We start from the raw sequence: 16,489 nt of genomic DNA, 5'->3' as shown, positions 1-16,489 counted from the left end.
TAAAATTGCATCATGTGCATTTAACCTACATGAACAAAACTGAATAAAATAAAAGGGAAAAATAGATAATTTCAATTGTCAGTGTACTCAATGAATTTTTACCCACAGGAAACAGATGTTAATCAGCTAAAACATATTCAATCGGAGTATTAATGGTTTCTGAGCCTTTACAACGAAGCAAAATGGATCATGTTGCCAGTTTAGTGGGTGTAGAGATGTGTTTTTATCCTCAAAGAAACTGAGGATTAAATTAATTGAGGGCCATAGAGAAATAATGTCTAACAAAGAAAGGAACTGATAAATTGTCAGTGAATTCATTCAGGTATGATTTTGATGATAGTTACTATTTTTGCCTTCAATTGGCCTTTGACCTTAAGAGTTCTTTTGACCTGAAAAGAGGAACCCATCCACAAAACTAACATCTAATTCATATTTGGAAAATGTCCAAATGAAAAATTGAGTGTTTGTGGCTTATTCATTTATATAGTAATTAATTGATAGAGATGGAAATGGGCTTTAAGGAATATAGCAGTTAATTTTTGAGCTAGAGAGCACTTTAGTACTTATGTGTATTGTAAATTATATCTTTAAATGTTTGACTTTTTACCTTATTGTTTGACTTTTTACCTTTTTTAATGTTATGTGATATGGAATAGTCATTCAAACTTTTGCTTTTTTTCCCCATCGCTATGAAAGCTTTTTTAAAATATTTTATTTTTTATTTGTAGTTGGACACAATACCTTTATTTTATTTATTTATTGTTATGTGGTGCTAAGGATCAAACCCAGGGCCTTGCACACGCTAGACATGCTGAGCCATAACCCCAGCCCACTATGAAAGCTTTTTATTTACCTATTTTATGTTGATATCTAAGTTTTATCTAAATTATAATAGATACAAAGAAAATATTTTCTTGAAATATATCAAACTTTTTTTTTTTTTGCTTTTGGGGGTTGAACCCAGGACCTCCTGCATGCTAGGCAAAGGCTCTATCACTGAGCTACACACCCAGCCTCCTAAACTGACTTTTAAAAAATCATTAAAACACTCTCTATATCCATCGGAGTCTGGTTACCATCATTTACTTAAAAAAATATACACATGTGCTAGGAGTATATGTAGGTCAGTGGTGGAGAATGTAATTAGCATGTATGAGTCCCTGGACTCAACCCCAAAATACACATGCACATGTGTGTGGACTTTAATATTAGAAATTTTACAATATCCCTTTTTCATCTTGCATTTATTCTAATATCCTTACAGAATTTTTATCCTAATGTAATACATTTTATGCAAGTACATCTTTTTATGAGATAAATGGAACTTTTCTTCCCTGTTTCTCTAAAAGTTATTAATCCAGTGTATCTGAATGTTATTTACTACTGAAATGAAATTGCAATTAGCATCAGTTCTATCCCTGATGACTACATAAGATTGAAAACTTAATCAATCAATCAATTAATGGATGAGGATAAAATTTATAATTATTTGAACTAATTCAGAATTATCCAAAAAGTTTTAAAACTTTTAATGACCATCTGACCACTAGAGCTCTTTATTTTTGTTGAAATCAAAGAATTATCAAGTACCAGACTTGTGAGAGTGTTTGTTGCCCTCTCTTTAGATTTATTTTAGTTTTTAGAAAATATATCAAAAAGATATTAAGAAAATATGACTATATATTATACTTGCTACTCCTTTACTTAGTGCCATCTTGTGTGAGTTAATATATTCAAGAAGTTTTAGTATAGTGGTTCTCAAACTTGATGAGTGTGCATCAAAATCACCTGTTCATAGGTTTACTTGAAGCACAGATTTCTGGGTTCCATACTCTGAATTTCCCAATTGGAGGATCTGAGAATGTTTGTTTCTGATATAATCCCATATGTTAATGTCTGGAGTTTATACTTTGAGGATCACTGGATTAGGAAAATTGATATATTATTCAATTCAAGACCAGTAAATACGGTGTTTTGACATTTTATAAAGTGCTTTGTATCATGAGCTTTAAATACATTTTTGTGAAAATCTTGGCACTGCAGATTTACCTTATTCAGCATATGAAAAATGTCTACTATACATCCTAATTGATAAAGCTGTTTTTTGTTTCCTTGTTTGACTTTTCTTTTTGTTCTGGGGTTGAACCCAGGGCCTCACACTTACTAAGCATGTATTCTACACTGAACTCTACATCCCTAGCCCAATAAAAAAGCTGATTTTTATTTCCAAAGTTCTCTTGCTTAATCAGACTGGCTTTCTGTTACTTTGGGGAAATCCAACTTTTTTTTTTTTTTTTAATTTTTAGTTGGAGATGGCACAGTGCCTCTATTTTATTTATTTATGTGGTGCTGAAGATCAAACCCAGAGCCCCACACATGCAAGGCAAGCACTCTACCACTGAGCCACAACCCCAGCCCAAAGTCCAACTTTATCAGCTAGTAAAAGTATGTTAATACATATCACTCCTTTCTTACACAGAATTCTGAGAGTTCAGTTTGCCATGAATTTGTCATTTGAATGAAATCAGATACCACTACTTTAAATAATTTCGTGAAAATATTTTCTGTGTTTTCCTTATACAATATTTTGCCTCAGAAGTAATACATTCTTTAACAGTAGTTAGGGGATAGAGGAGGCAAACACATAAAGAATATTGTTATCACTATATCTGAATTCATAATTTATAACCCTAAAGGTCTAGAATTACCTGTTTCTAATTTTCCTAATGCCTGCATTGTTTTTTAACTGTACTATGTAAAACACTGGGATTGACAGGAAGCCCTATCATAATACCTTATTTTATGAGACTTATTTAATGAGACTTTGGGAACCCTAATATTTTAAATTCTCTTTTTGGTGCACCAGAAGTTTTAAAATCATAATAGCTAACAAACATTCATTCAGTACTTACTTAGTACCAGGCTTTCTTTAAAGAGACTTATAAATAAACTCCTCTAATCCTCATAATAACCTTATGAGGTCAGTGTACTGTTACTTTTCCCCATTTTATAGACAGAATTTAAGAAATTTTTCTGTGGTTACATTGCTGGTGAGTGATGGAACTCTGGAGCCAGCCTTTCTGGGTGCCAGAGTAATGCATTTAATCTTAATTCTTAATCCTGCAGTGCTATAATAAGTAAGGGAGAAGTAAGCCTTTCTGTTTCAAAATGGGAGAAAGCAGCTTTTTCAACAAGGAGATGATATCCTTGGGCAAAGCAGTTTTAGTAAGGAATACATAGAAAAGTTGAGTATCTGGAAATTGATTCCTTTCAAGATATAAAGTGCTTTTGTATCATTTGGTATGTCTTCAGGTATCATGGGAAGTGCTTCTCAGTTTATAGATTCTTTATAGTAATTGTACATTTCCAGTTTCATTTTTAATTGTGGTTACACTATTTTTTATGTACTATAAATAAGGCTTCTCATAGTTTTAGCATAATTTCTAATATTTTATGAATTTATTATTATTAATCAATTCAGACAATTTAAGTCTGAATACAGTATATATTCATTTATGTTGCAAGTGATAAAGAAAAGGGAAGAAGATTCTTTCTATTCAACCCCTAGAAGAATATTTTCTGTAATAGTGTTTTCAAGTTAAATGAAGAAGTGATAAGGAGGAATTTCCAAAAAGAGGATTTTGGTTGTTTTTTCATATTCAGTTAAGAAGCATATCACAGTATGGCTGATGAAATGTGGCAACCTAAATTCAAATCCAGCTCTTCTAAAAGAAAGCTTTCTAGTTACATCCAGTTCTCTCTATTGTGTGGTCCTGTGTGAATTTAATCTCTGAAATTTAGTTTTCTAATTTGTAAAATAGGGATAATTAAACTTATACTTACAAAGGAAATTAAAGTAAATAATATAAATAAAAATGGCTTAATAATCATTAAGTAGAAATATTTGTTAAGTGGAAGTATTCGTTGAGTAGCTGTTCTTAGTTATTATACCAAAGCCTGGGGTTCTTATCAAATGTCATGATTGCTTCAAATCATTCAGCTTCTGCTGTACTTTGGAACTCTTCTAAATCTAGTAACTTGAAAATGTGTTAGTTCTGTGTTAAGTGTTCTGAGAAATTTTGCTAACATGTCATCTGGAAAAAAAGGGGGGGATATATTCCATATGTTTAAAACCTTCATTGTCATGCCAATTTAATGATGACATTGAATAACTTACTTTTTATATTTTTATGTTTATTTGTATTTACTGATATAGTATAACTTTATCTTCTATTTTTCACATTGTCATTTAATTCTTTGTTTAGTATAAGGGAAAACATTCATTTTTCTACAGATCTTTTCAACTTGTTGGAAAAATAATGATGATTTTAGCTTCATTTATATTCATTCTTTGGCCTTGAAATTATTTTAAAATGTCTTATGTGAAATATTAGAAACTATGTGTCTCAGTATTTTTACACAACTATGTTTCCTCTTTCAAAAAGTATATGTCAAAATTATTATTACAACACATCTCTCCCTTTTGTCCCCTTCCCAAAGGAATAATCTATGGGAATTCTTTCTAGAATGTGAGACTCTAAATTAGTTTAGCTTTTGTTCATTTTACCACAGAAATCTTATAGAGTTAATATTGACCTTTTTTTGGTTTTGTTTTTTTTGATATCGGAAATTGAACTTGGGCACTCAACTACTGAACCACATTCCCAACCCAATCTTGTGTTTTATTTAGATACAGGGTCTCACTGAGTTGCTTTAGTGTCTGCTATTTTTGAGGCTGGCTTTGAATTCATGATCCTCCTGCTTCAGTCTCCCAAACCACTGGGATTACAGGCATGTGCCACAGTGCCTGGCTAATACTGACCTTTTAAATTAAGAAGTAAAATTATAGTTTCTAATGCATCACGCTTCTGTAACTAGCTGAGAAATGCCTGTTATGTGTGAGGCCTAATTAAACCACGTGAATTTTGGTTTCTTTAGCTGTACCTACCTCACAGAAGAATTAGGTAAGATAATATATTTAAAATGTTTAGTCATTGATTGGCCCCATGGGAAAACAGATTGTAAATTATCTGTTAAATCAACCATATATAATTATTATTTGAATGATTGTAAAGACTAAACAAATATGAACCTTCTAAAGATGGTGCCTGGTATAATATATGTTCCATTATATATTAGTTTATCAAATTTGTATATTTTTATGTTACTATGCCTTTTTAAAAGATAATCACATAGTTCCAATAATTAAATTTTTAAAAATTCTTTTAAATTATGTAGCTAATGTATTTTTTTTTTTTTTAGCTTCCAGAGCAGTTGTAGCACAACATGTTGCTCCACCTCCAGGAATAGTGGAAATAGATAGTGAGAAGTTTGCTTGTCAATGGTAAGTGGTTTATTTCTATTAAGGTTTTATCATTGGGAAGAATATGCAAAAGAAAAAAGGAAATGTATCTAACAGTCATCCAGAATGTTTTAGAGTGTGTGTGTGTGTGTGTGTGTGTGTGTGTGTGTTTATGTATATATTTGTGTTAGAGTAGAATATCATTTATATGAAAAAAAAGGAAAATATAAAATCGCTTTACCTATATTTTGGAATAATTCGAAAAATTCATCAGAATTTTCAGAATTAAAATAATCTAATTGGAATTTCATTTAATTATACCATTTAGTTCCTTTCTTTGAAGTTAAAAAGTTGTATATCACTTTTATAGAAAATAATATTTGATTATCATATAAATTACAAAGTTCATTCTTCTGAAATTAATGTTTTCTTAAAAGTGAACTGAACTAACTTTAAGAAAATAAAACAAGGTTTTGTTGTTAAACATTCCTTCTTTTCCATCTATACCAAATTATCTTAATCATTGACAGTTAATTTTTCCATTTTGTTGAGTAATAAGGGGAAATTAATCAAAAGACAGAATAGCCAGTATAACTACTTTAAAATAAGCAACTTGTCAGTGATATTTTCTTGAGAACATTGAGTAGTCATATCTCAGCCACTTTCTGAACAAACAAATGTACAGTTAATTAGATTTCATTTTGTCATGGAGCATTGTCTCAACATTATTTATGAAGTAATTTAAATTTTTTAAACTCAACTTATTGAAATAAAAAAATCACATTTCTAATGACATAACCCTTTATAATATTTCTTTCCTTTTTCCCTTTTGTTCCATTCTCTAATATTATTTGTCCCTTATTTCATATTCTTGTCACTCTGTGTTTCATATTTTTGGTGTTTTCGTATCCTTTTTCCTATGATTGTTTTCTCCACACTTCTACTTTGTTTAAATCAGGTTTACGGTTTTAAGTATCTAATTATTTGCCCTTTTCTCTCCTTCTCTAATGTCAGACATTAACCCCTATGCTTAAAGAATGTCTTTACAAATATTTGGAAATGTTTGCCTTCTACCTTGCACCCAAAATGAAGTTTTTTTATATCTAGGTTTTTTTAAACATTTGTACAAAGAGGATTATCAAAGCGTGTGCCACATGTGTTTGGCACAGAACTATTCATTTAAATCCCAGTTGTACATTTCTACCACTTCTTAGAGAAGAGGAAGAAAATTACTTTATAGTTATTTTATCATAGGCATCATTTTTTATAAGAATAACCTAAGTTGGCCTGTTATGCCTAATGATTTCTAGAAAGAGATACACTAGGATAACAAATCCTCTATCCTTATAGATGGAAGTTACTGTAAGAAGAAGACAAATTGATGTTTGAGTTAGTTTGTAAGGAGTTAGCAAATAGAAGTATTTTGAAATGAAGGAATGGGAGTATACAGGTTGGTAATTGTCATTGTTTTAGGGAGTAGTTGAAAAGCTTTGTAAAGTTTTTTCTGAAAAAATTTGATCAAGAGTCAGAAAAAGTTTAACCTTAGTTCAGTTTTTCCACCATTTTCTTTAACTGCAATGCAAATAACTCATAATTAGGAACGTCTGTTATAATAATTATAAGACAAGGAACCCAAGTAAATATTCACTAACTAAAACTATTTCTTATAAAGCAGTTGTTGCCAACAAATTAACCCTGCTCTTGCTAGGGTGTGAACATAGTTTTTATATTTGTTCTTTTTTTTAATTTTTAAACTTTATTCATTGATTGATTGATTTAGTGTGTGATACTGGGGATTGAACCCAGAGGCAAGTGCTCTTTCAGTGAGCCCTTCTTATGTTTTTATTTTTGAGACAGAGTCTTGCCAAGTTACCCAGGAATCCTCCTGCCTCAGACTCCCAAGTAGCAGGGATTGTAAACATGCTCCACTGCACCCAGTTTATATTTGTTCTTAATAATATTTTTAACATTATAATAGAGTGATAATCTCTTGATTTAATCTAAAACCTAGCCTGTGTTTTGCTAACAGAATGAGGTAGTGATGTTTAATTATTAGTTTATAAAATTGTTTCAAAGAGTTTTAATATATTTCAATGTGGAGTTTCCTATAATATGTTGTATAATGCCTTTATTTTTCTCCTGTTTTAGGCTAAATGCTCATTTTGAAGTAAATCCAGATTGTTCTGTCTCTCGAGCAGAAATGTATTCCGAATACCTCTCAACTTGTAGTAAATTAGCTCGTGGTGGAATCCTCACATCAACTGGATTTTATAAATGTCTTAGGTAGGATGCATAGTTCTTTAAATAAAATTCATTTGCATCACTTCCAATCTTCTTGCTATTTTGAAAAAAGTTCCAAATATCTATCTACTTTTACATATCTCTACTACTTGAAATTTCATTAGTAGATTGTAATGTAGAGGAGTTTTAAATACAAGGCAATTTCATAAATTGCATCTGGTGTTTATGTTGGAACATTACAAGGTTTATCAAAAAAAGTGAAGAAGAAATTAAGGGTTTTTTGTTACTTACTTTTACATGTTAAAGACTTTAGAAATTTTTAACCTTGAATATATTTAATACTGTGTCTTTAAGTATCAAGACTTTGATATTTCACTGTTCATAAATAAGTATTTTGAAAAGCTGTTATATATAGGATAGAGTTGTTTAAAACTCAGTAATGCTGTTAACAAATAAAGATTTTTTTAAATGGAGGGTTCATCTATATCTTGGCTTCCCACCTTTACAGAATATAACTTTTATGACATGCTGGTTCATACGTAAGTAGCAGGGAATGTACTGCTGTTGTTTCCATGAACATTAGAAGTCAGTGCTTTTTACCAGTGTGCTAGTTCTTGTAACTTAACTGAATGTATATTACTTTACAGAACAGTTTTTCCAAACCATACAGTGAAGAGAGTGGAAGATTCCAGTAACAATGGGCAGGCTCATATCCATGTGGTAGGAGTAAAACGGAGGGCTATCCCACTTCCCATTCAGATGTACTATCAGCAGCAACCAGTTTCTACTCCTGTTGTTCGTGTTGATTCTGTTCCTGATGTATCTCCAACTCCTTCACCTGCAGGTATTAATTTTATTGGGTTTTAAATTAATAAAACTGAATATATATTCAGTCTTATTAAATTAGTAATATTTATACTTTTAAAATCTATAGCTTTCCCTTGTTTTTCCAATAGCATTTTCTTATTTGGTTTTTTATTTTATCACATTCATATGTTTTGAAGTTGTTGGACATGTATTTCTTGAAACTATTTTTTTCTTATATTAAGTAAAATATTCCTCTTGGCAGTTTTTCAGTAATTTCATTTGGAATTTTGACTTTTTCCCTATATTTTCAGGAATCCCTCATGGATCACAAACTGTAGGAAATCATTTTCAGAGGACTCCTGTTACCAACCAATCTTCAAATTTGACTGCAACACAAATGTCTTTTCCAGTACAAGGTGTTCATACTGTGGCACAGACTGTTCCAAGAATTCCACCAAATCCTTCACTTCATACCCACCAGCAGCAAAATGCTCCAGTGACTGTCATTCAAAATAAAACTCCAATTTCTTGTGAAGTGGTCAAGGCTACTGTAATCCAGAATTCTGTACCCCAGACAGCAGTTCCTGTTAGTATTGCTGTTGGAGGAGGACCTACACAGAGTTCTGTGGTTCAGAATCATAGTACAGGGCCACAACCTGTTACAGTTGTGAATTCTCAGACATTGCTTCACCACCCATCTGTTATACCACAACCGTCTCCATTACACACGGTGGTACCAGGACAAATACCTTCAGGCACTCCTGTTACGGTAATTCAACAAGCAGTCCCACAGAGTCATATATTTGGCAGAGTACAGAACATACCAGCATGTACTTCTACAGTTTCACAGGGTCAACAGTTAATCACCACATCACCCCAACCTGTGCAATCTTCATCTCAACAGACATCAGCTGGTAGCCAGCCACAAGACACTGTTATCATAGCACCCCCACAGTATGTAACAACTTCTGCATCCAACATTGTCTCAGCAACTTCAGTACAGAATTTTCAGGTAGCTACAGGACAAATGGTTACCATTGCTGGTGTCCCAAGTCCACAACCCTCAAGGGTAGGATTTCAGAACATTGCACCAAAACCTCTCCCTTCTCAGCAAGTTTCATCAACAGTGGTACAACAGCCTATTCAACAACCACAGCAGCCAACCCAACAAAGTGTAGTGATTGTAAGCCAGCCAACTCAACAAGGTCAAACTTATGCACCAGCCATTCACCAAATTGTTCTTGCTAATCCAGCAGCTCTTCCAGCTGGTCAGACAGTTCAGCTAACTGGACAACCAAGCATAACTCCATCTTCTTCACCATCACCTGTCCCAACTACCAATAACCAAGTTCCTACTGCCATGCCATCTTCTTCCACCCCTCAATCACAGGGACCACCTCCTACTGTCAGTCAAATGCTATCTGTGAAAAGGCAGCAACAGCAGCAGCATTCACCAGCACCCCCACCACAACAGGTACAGGTACAAGTTCAGCAGCCACAACAAGTACAGATGCAAGTTCAGCCTCAGCAAACAAATGCAGGAGTTGGTCAGCCTGCTTCTGGTGAGTCAAGTCTGATAAAACAGCTGCTACTTCCAAAGCGTGGTCCTTCAACTCCAGGTGGTAAACTTATCCTCCCAGCTCCACAGATTCCTCCCCCTAATAATGCAAGAGCTCCTAGCCCTCAGGTGGTCTATCAGGTGGCTAATAACCAAGCAGCTGGTTTTGGAGTCCAGGGGCAAACTCCAGCTCAGCAGCTGTTGGTTGGGCAGCAAAATGTTCAGTTGGTCCAAAGTGCAATGCCACCCACAGGGGGAGTGCAAACTGTGCCCATCTCAAACTTACAAATATTGCCAGGACCACTGATCTCAAATAGCCCAGCAACCATTTTCCAAGGAACTTCTGGCAACCAGGTAACCATAACAGTTGTGCCAAATACAAGTTTTGCAACTGCAACTGTGAGTCAGGGAAATGCAACTCAGCTCATTGCTCCAGCGGGAATTACGATGAGCGGAACACAGGCAGGAGTTGGACTTCAGGTACAAACACTTCCAGCCACTCAAGCATCTCCAGCTGGACAATCATCATGTACTACTGCTACTCCCCCATTCAAAGGTGATAAAATAATTTGCCAAAAGGAGGAGGAAGCAAAAGAAGCAACAGGTTTACATGTTCATGAACGTAAAATTGAAGTCATGGAAAACCCATCCTGCCGACGAGGAACCACAAACACCAGCAATGGGGATTCAAAAGAAAATGAAATGCAGGTGGGAAGTCTTTTAAATGGGAGAAAGTACAGTGACTCAAGTCTACCTCCTTCAAACTCAGGGAAAATTCAAAGTGAGGTCAATCAGTGCTCACTAATCAGTAATGGACCATCATTAGAATTAGGTGAGAATGGAGCATCTGGAAAACAGAACTCAGAACAAATGGACATACAGGATATCAAATGTGATTTGAAAAAAACCCTAGTAAATGGAATCTGTGATTTTGATAAAGGAGATGGTTCTCATTTAAGCAAAAACATTCCAAATCACAAAACTTCCAATCATGTAGGAAATGGTGAGATATCTCCAGTGGAACCACAAGGAACTTTAGATGCCACTCAGCAAGATACTGCCAAAGGTGATCAGCTAGAAAGAATTTCTAATGGACCTGTATTAACTTTGGGTGGTTCACCATCTATGAGCAGTATACAGGAGGCTTCAAATGCGGCAATACAGCAATTTAGTGGTACTGATTTGCCTAATGGACCTCTAGCTTCAAGTTTGAATTCAGATGTGCCTCAGCAACGCCCAAGTGTAGTTGTCTCACCACATTCTACAACCTCTGTTATACAGGGGCATCAAATCATAGCAGTTCCCCACTCAGGATCAAGAGTGTCCCATTCTCCTGTCCTATCATCAGATGTTCGGTCTACAAATGGCACAGCAGAATGCAAAACTGTAAAGAGGCCAGCAGAGGATAATGATAGGGAAACAGTTGCAGGAATTCCAAATAAAGTAGGAGTTAGAATTGTTACAATCAGTGACCCCAACAATGCTGGCTGCAGTGCAACAATGGTTGCTGTTCCAGCAGGAGCAGATCCAAGCACTGTAGCTAAAGTAGCAATAGAAAGTGCTGTTCAGCAAAAGCAGCAGCAGCCACCAACATATATACAGAATGTGGTCCCACAGGTAAGTCATTCTACTGTTATATTTCTCTTATAAAATTCTGATCTGTAAATATGAGTTTAGGGGGAAATTCACTATTTTTTTTCATGTCTTACCTTGAGAAGTTACTGTGTCAGCTTACTTAAACTGTCATGCTTATTTCTTCTGGTTTTATAATAATAAATAGTTTGCAGTTGTTAACTTTTATATATGGTAATATGAATCTTTCAGTTTTGTTAGACTGAAATTCGTAATTTTGTAGGCCCAAGGTAGAGAAACAGTTTTTAACATCTTTTGAAGAATTTTAAAAATGTATGTTAGATTAATGTAGATGGTAAGGGAAACTTCCTAAGAGAACTCTGAATGGGGATTTGATATTTATGTTTCTTTGTGGCTCTGTTAACAGTCTTTTTTTTTTTTTAAAGGATGAATTCTATAAGGACTCTAAGAATGTTCTTGCAATGTTTATGTATTGAATTAGTTCTCTTTATTCTTAAAGAAGTATTGCTTATAATTTCACTTTGTTTCAGGTATTCTGATATTTTTACTTTGTGTTTCTTACTCCTTTGCTCTGCAGTTTCCTTTTTAATTCCTTCTTACTCTCCATCTCTACATATCCTAGTAGTAGATAAAAATATTTTCTAGGATCCATTCTACTGAATTAAGGATCCAATCAGCCTGTAAAGATTCTGAGGACCGTCCTACATGCTATTTCTACTGAAATTATGCATTTACTTAACAGTTACCACCACCTATTTTTTGGATCACTTCTCTTTTATTGTTTCTTCTAATTAGTAGTGCATAACCAGAACCTTCTGTGACTATTGAAAACTCTGCTAGCACTCCTTTGGCTTGGATTTTTTCTTTATGCTTACAGTGATGTCAGCAGATCTATGAGCATTGTTGGCATTAGTACCAAATCCAGGTATGGGTAACAACAAAACGAAAAATGCAAGAATAAAAAGAAGAGTCCCTTGCTTCAGACCAGTTCTTACACAGATATGCGTATTTTTCCATGTAAATAGATAAAGTTGGATTGTGCTGCTTTGAGGTATAATAGGATTTTAATTTATATGTTCATATTGCCTAGATCTATTTCAAAGTAATTAAGTTGTACATTCTTTAGTCAGTGCTACACATGTGGCAATACAATATGAATGATGGAGCGAAAATCATTTTTACTCAAACAAGCTTCCACAAGTTGAACTTTTTGCTTAAATAGTGCAATGTTGTATATATAGTAGACATTCAATAAGATGAATTTTTATATTTTTCTTACATGTACTAATTTCTCAGTTTATCTTGATTATATGCCTAACTCTTCTTTCCTCTTAGAGTATGTTAGAATTCTAAATAGTAATGATATACCAAGTCTTGACTATGGAATTGTTTCATTTATCCTTATTTTTTGTGACTCTGATCTTCCAGTGTGGTTATATTCAATAATGATATCTCAAAAAAAAAGAATGAGCAACAATTCTAGCTAAGATTATAACCTATATTAGGGGCTTAGAACTAAAGTATTTTCTCATTTAATTCACACAATAATCCTATTAAGTAAAAATTGTTATCACCATTTTAGAAATGAGGTTGCAAGATTCTAAATAACTCACCCAAGATTAGTGTCAGGCCTAAAACCAAAACTAATACTCTTAACCCAGTAACATTTATTTTTTCCACTATTCTAAAACTTTTCTCCGTAAATTTCTAGAAAGCCCTTTTTCTATCTTTGATTATTTGAACTGTTGTGTGGTAGGATGATCATACAACCAAATTATCATTTTAGGACATTAATGCTAAAACTATTAGCACATACGTGATATGCATGTGATTTAGACCATTAAAGTGAATACATTTTGTTTCCAATCTGAGAAATTTATATTAAACTTATACCCATTTTCCCCAAAAGTGTAGTTTATTTAAAATAGCTACACTCTGAGCTCAGTGGTAGAACACTTACCTTGCACACATAAGGCCCTGAGTTCAATCCCCAGCACAAAAAAAAAAAAAAGAGCAAAAATAAAAGAGAAGGAGAAGGTGAAGAAGACAAAAACCCAGCAGCAACATTCTTTATTTCTAAAATTGATATTTGGTTGGCATGCAGAGTTTAAAACTTTGCAAGAGATGTGGCATGTGTGGTATTTATGAAAATGAGAATCAAAACCTGGATTCTTATGTATAAAACTTAGCATAGTCCTTACCACATGGTATTCATTGACAGTGCAGGTATATTTTATCTTCACATGTAAGATAAGTCTGATATTAGAAAACCATTTCCATTGTTGCCCATATTCTTTAAATTTCTTCATATATTCTTTAAGTTGCATGTGAGACCTTGGTTTAATACCATTTTGTTCACCATTTGAATTGGTAGCTTAAAGGAGCCTAACATTGATCTGATTTTTTTTCAGTCATATGTGTTATTCCTAATATTTCAAGAGATCTAGGAATATTAAGGAGTTACTTAGTGCCCAATATGAACTTTTAGATTTGCAGAATGCTCAGGGCTGGAAAGATTGAAGTATGCCTTCTAAGAAAAGCTAATAGGTAATCCTTCTCAATATCATTATTAATTAATTTTTTATTGATTTTGTTCCTTATTGCCTCTGTTAATCAGCTATATTAATTTAATTTAATTTAAAGAAAGTTACAGCAGCTGGACACAGTGGCACATGATTATAATCCCTGTGACTCAGGTGGCTGAGGCAGGAGGATCATGAGTTCAAAGCCAGCCTCAGCAAAAGTGAAGCGCTAAGCAACTCATTGAGATCCTGTCTCTAAATAAAAAACAAAATAAGGCTGGGGATGTGGTTTAGTGGTCGAATGCCCCTTCGTTCAATCTCTAATACCTACCCCCCTACCTAAAAAAAAAAAAGAAAAGTTACAGCAAGTAAAAGAAGAATATATGTAAATGATACAACCATAGACTTTGTATTTAAATAGTATTTACAGTTTTATGAATACAAAATAAACTATACCTACTTCATGGCATATTTCATTATTTGCATCTGTTTATTTATATCTGTTATATTTGCAAGTTTATATACAACTTATAAGATACCATTTCCGAATGCCCTATCTTCACCCACTATTCTTGAATTGATATCTGCTAGAGACAAAAAACTACAATGACATAGTTAAAAACAAAAATAAGTAAAAAATGAAAGAGACAAAATATTTACCTAAAGACTTTTTTCAACATTATGCAAAACACATGTTGAATTTATGTGTTAATTCCATGATCTAATAACTTATCAGATTCTTCTGTATAAAAATTTACTTAAAGATGTACTCATTTAAGGTATTTTATATATACCTTGCCTTGGTTTCCCATTGTTCACATGTGAATCATTCCTGATGTGGCTGTGTAACACTGAATATTGGTATTTTCGAGCTTTTCCTTTTTCTGATAATGAGCTTGAGAAATTTATTCAACCCATTAGAAAACAGATCTGTAGTCTCAAGGTAGCAGCATTTAATCATAGCCATAGAAGATAATTTTAGTAAGAACTACAAAATATCATTTTTAAATGAATCCATTGCTCAGATTTGAATAATATAGTCCATTGTAAAAACTATGAAAGGCATTTTTACTAAACATAACCTTATTGTTTGGATCCCTATGTATTATTACAAAATAGGTTTGGTATGTATTGATTATATAGATTTATACTTAATAATAGGGAAAACTTTATGGAGGTTGAGTATTCTTTATCCAAAATGCTAGGGAGTAGAAGTGTTTCAGATTTTTAGCCTTTTCGGATTTTGGAATATGTGTATAGACACAGTAAGAGAATTTAGGGATTGGACCCAAGTCTAAACACAAAATTCATTTGTTTCATATATTCCTTGTATACATAGCCTGCAGGTAATTTTGTATGTAAAACAAAGTTTCATGTTGTAGAATTTTTAAAAAGTTTCAGATTTTTGAGCATTTTTCAAGTTTGAGATTTTCAGATTAAGGATATTCAACCTGTAGATTAGAAAAACATGAGGGAAAATTAGAGCCAAGAAAGTCTTAGATGTTACATTGTCCAAAGCTCTCATTTTTTAGAATTGAAGTGAGTTGCCCACACTCACAAAAATATTTTTTTCAGTGGTTTCAGTTACTGTCTCAATTCTGCTTTGTAAAAACCTGTACATTTAAGCTAAGCATAATCTTTTACATCACATTTAGAGTAAATCTAACTCTGTTTCTTACAAGCTTTTGAAGGTATCTTATACACTTTATCAGCAGCTCTGAATGAAGCTCTGTGGTAGAGTGCTTATGGAGAATATGATTCATCCATTACTTCTATTTGATTTTAGGTGTCCTGGTATCTGGTTTAATCAACAGTTTGCCTCAACCAACTCCACTCTGTCTTTTTAAATATATACCTGGAGTTGAACACAGTATTTGATTACTGCTATGAATTTATATTGAAGTAAATAGATTATAACTTTGAGGCTTTCCTGATAAGGATTGAAATCTTCAAATTTTAGTCCTATTCAAAGTTTTTAAAGTTTAATATTAAAAAGAAAGGATTTAAAAGTATCAAATCCAAGTATCAGTGTTACCTAGAATTTTTAGCCAGAATTTACTCTTGAAAAAAGTAAAAAAGGAAAACAAGATTATAATTTATTTCAACAAAAAGAATCAGTAGGGTTTTTTTTTCCAAAATTATAACTGCTACATTCACTAAGATTTTTAGTTAATTTTATAATTATAAAAGAAACAATAGGATTGTTTCACATCCATTATGTAATTTTACGTTTCTGGTCACTCACTGAAGTTACACCTTTTCTACTTTGGTTACAAAAAGTACAGTATGAAAAACTAGCTAGCTCTCCTTCAGAGTAAAATTTTCTGCAAGAGGTGGTTTACCCCCAACCCCAGGGGAGCAAAAAATCATGACTTTGAAACATTTTACATTTATGTTTGAATTATAGTTATGGCTGATGTTCTCACATTTCACAATAAAGCATAATGTTCAGAGGAAATAAACTTG

The 16,489-nt window shown here is 33.1% G+C and overlaps 1 protein-coding gene across 2 annotated transcripts in view; it reads left to right on the top strand.

Moving 5' to 3' along the window:
• The window catches only part of Arid2 (AT-rich interaction domain 2), a 178,919-nt gene that overhangs the window by 131,704 nt on the left and 30,726 nt on the right, over window positions 1–16,489 (top strand). For both annotated transcript variants that reach the window (XM_078014843.1, XM_078014844.1), the window contains 4 exons: window positions 5,263–5,344; window positions 7,451–7,585; window positions 8,191–8,387; window positions 8,662–11,525. In XM_078014843.1, coding sequence (XP_077870969.1) covers window positions 5,263–5,344; window positions 7,451–7,585; window positions 8,191–8,387; window positions 8,662–11,525 — 3,278 coding nt within the window. The remainder of the gene's footprint in view (window positions 1–5,262; window positions 5,345–7,450; window positions 7,586–8,190; window positions 8,388–8,661; window positions 11,526–16,489) is intronic.

This window comes from Ictidomys tridecemlineatus, chromosome 6 (assembly GCF_052094955.1).
Source record: "Ictidomys tridecemlineatus isolate mIctTri1 chromosome 6, mIctTri1.hap1, whole genome shotgun sequence".
NCBI classification, from domain to species: Eukaryota; Metazoa; Chordata; class Mammalia; order Rodentia; family Sciuridae; genus Ictidomys; species Ictidomys tridecemlineatus.
Note: the sequence above shows the minus strand (reverse complement) of the source record. Positions and strands in the feature narration are given on the sequence as shown.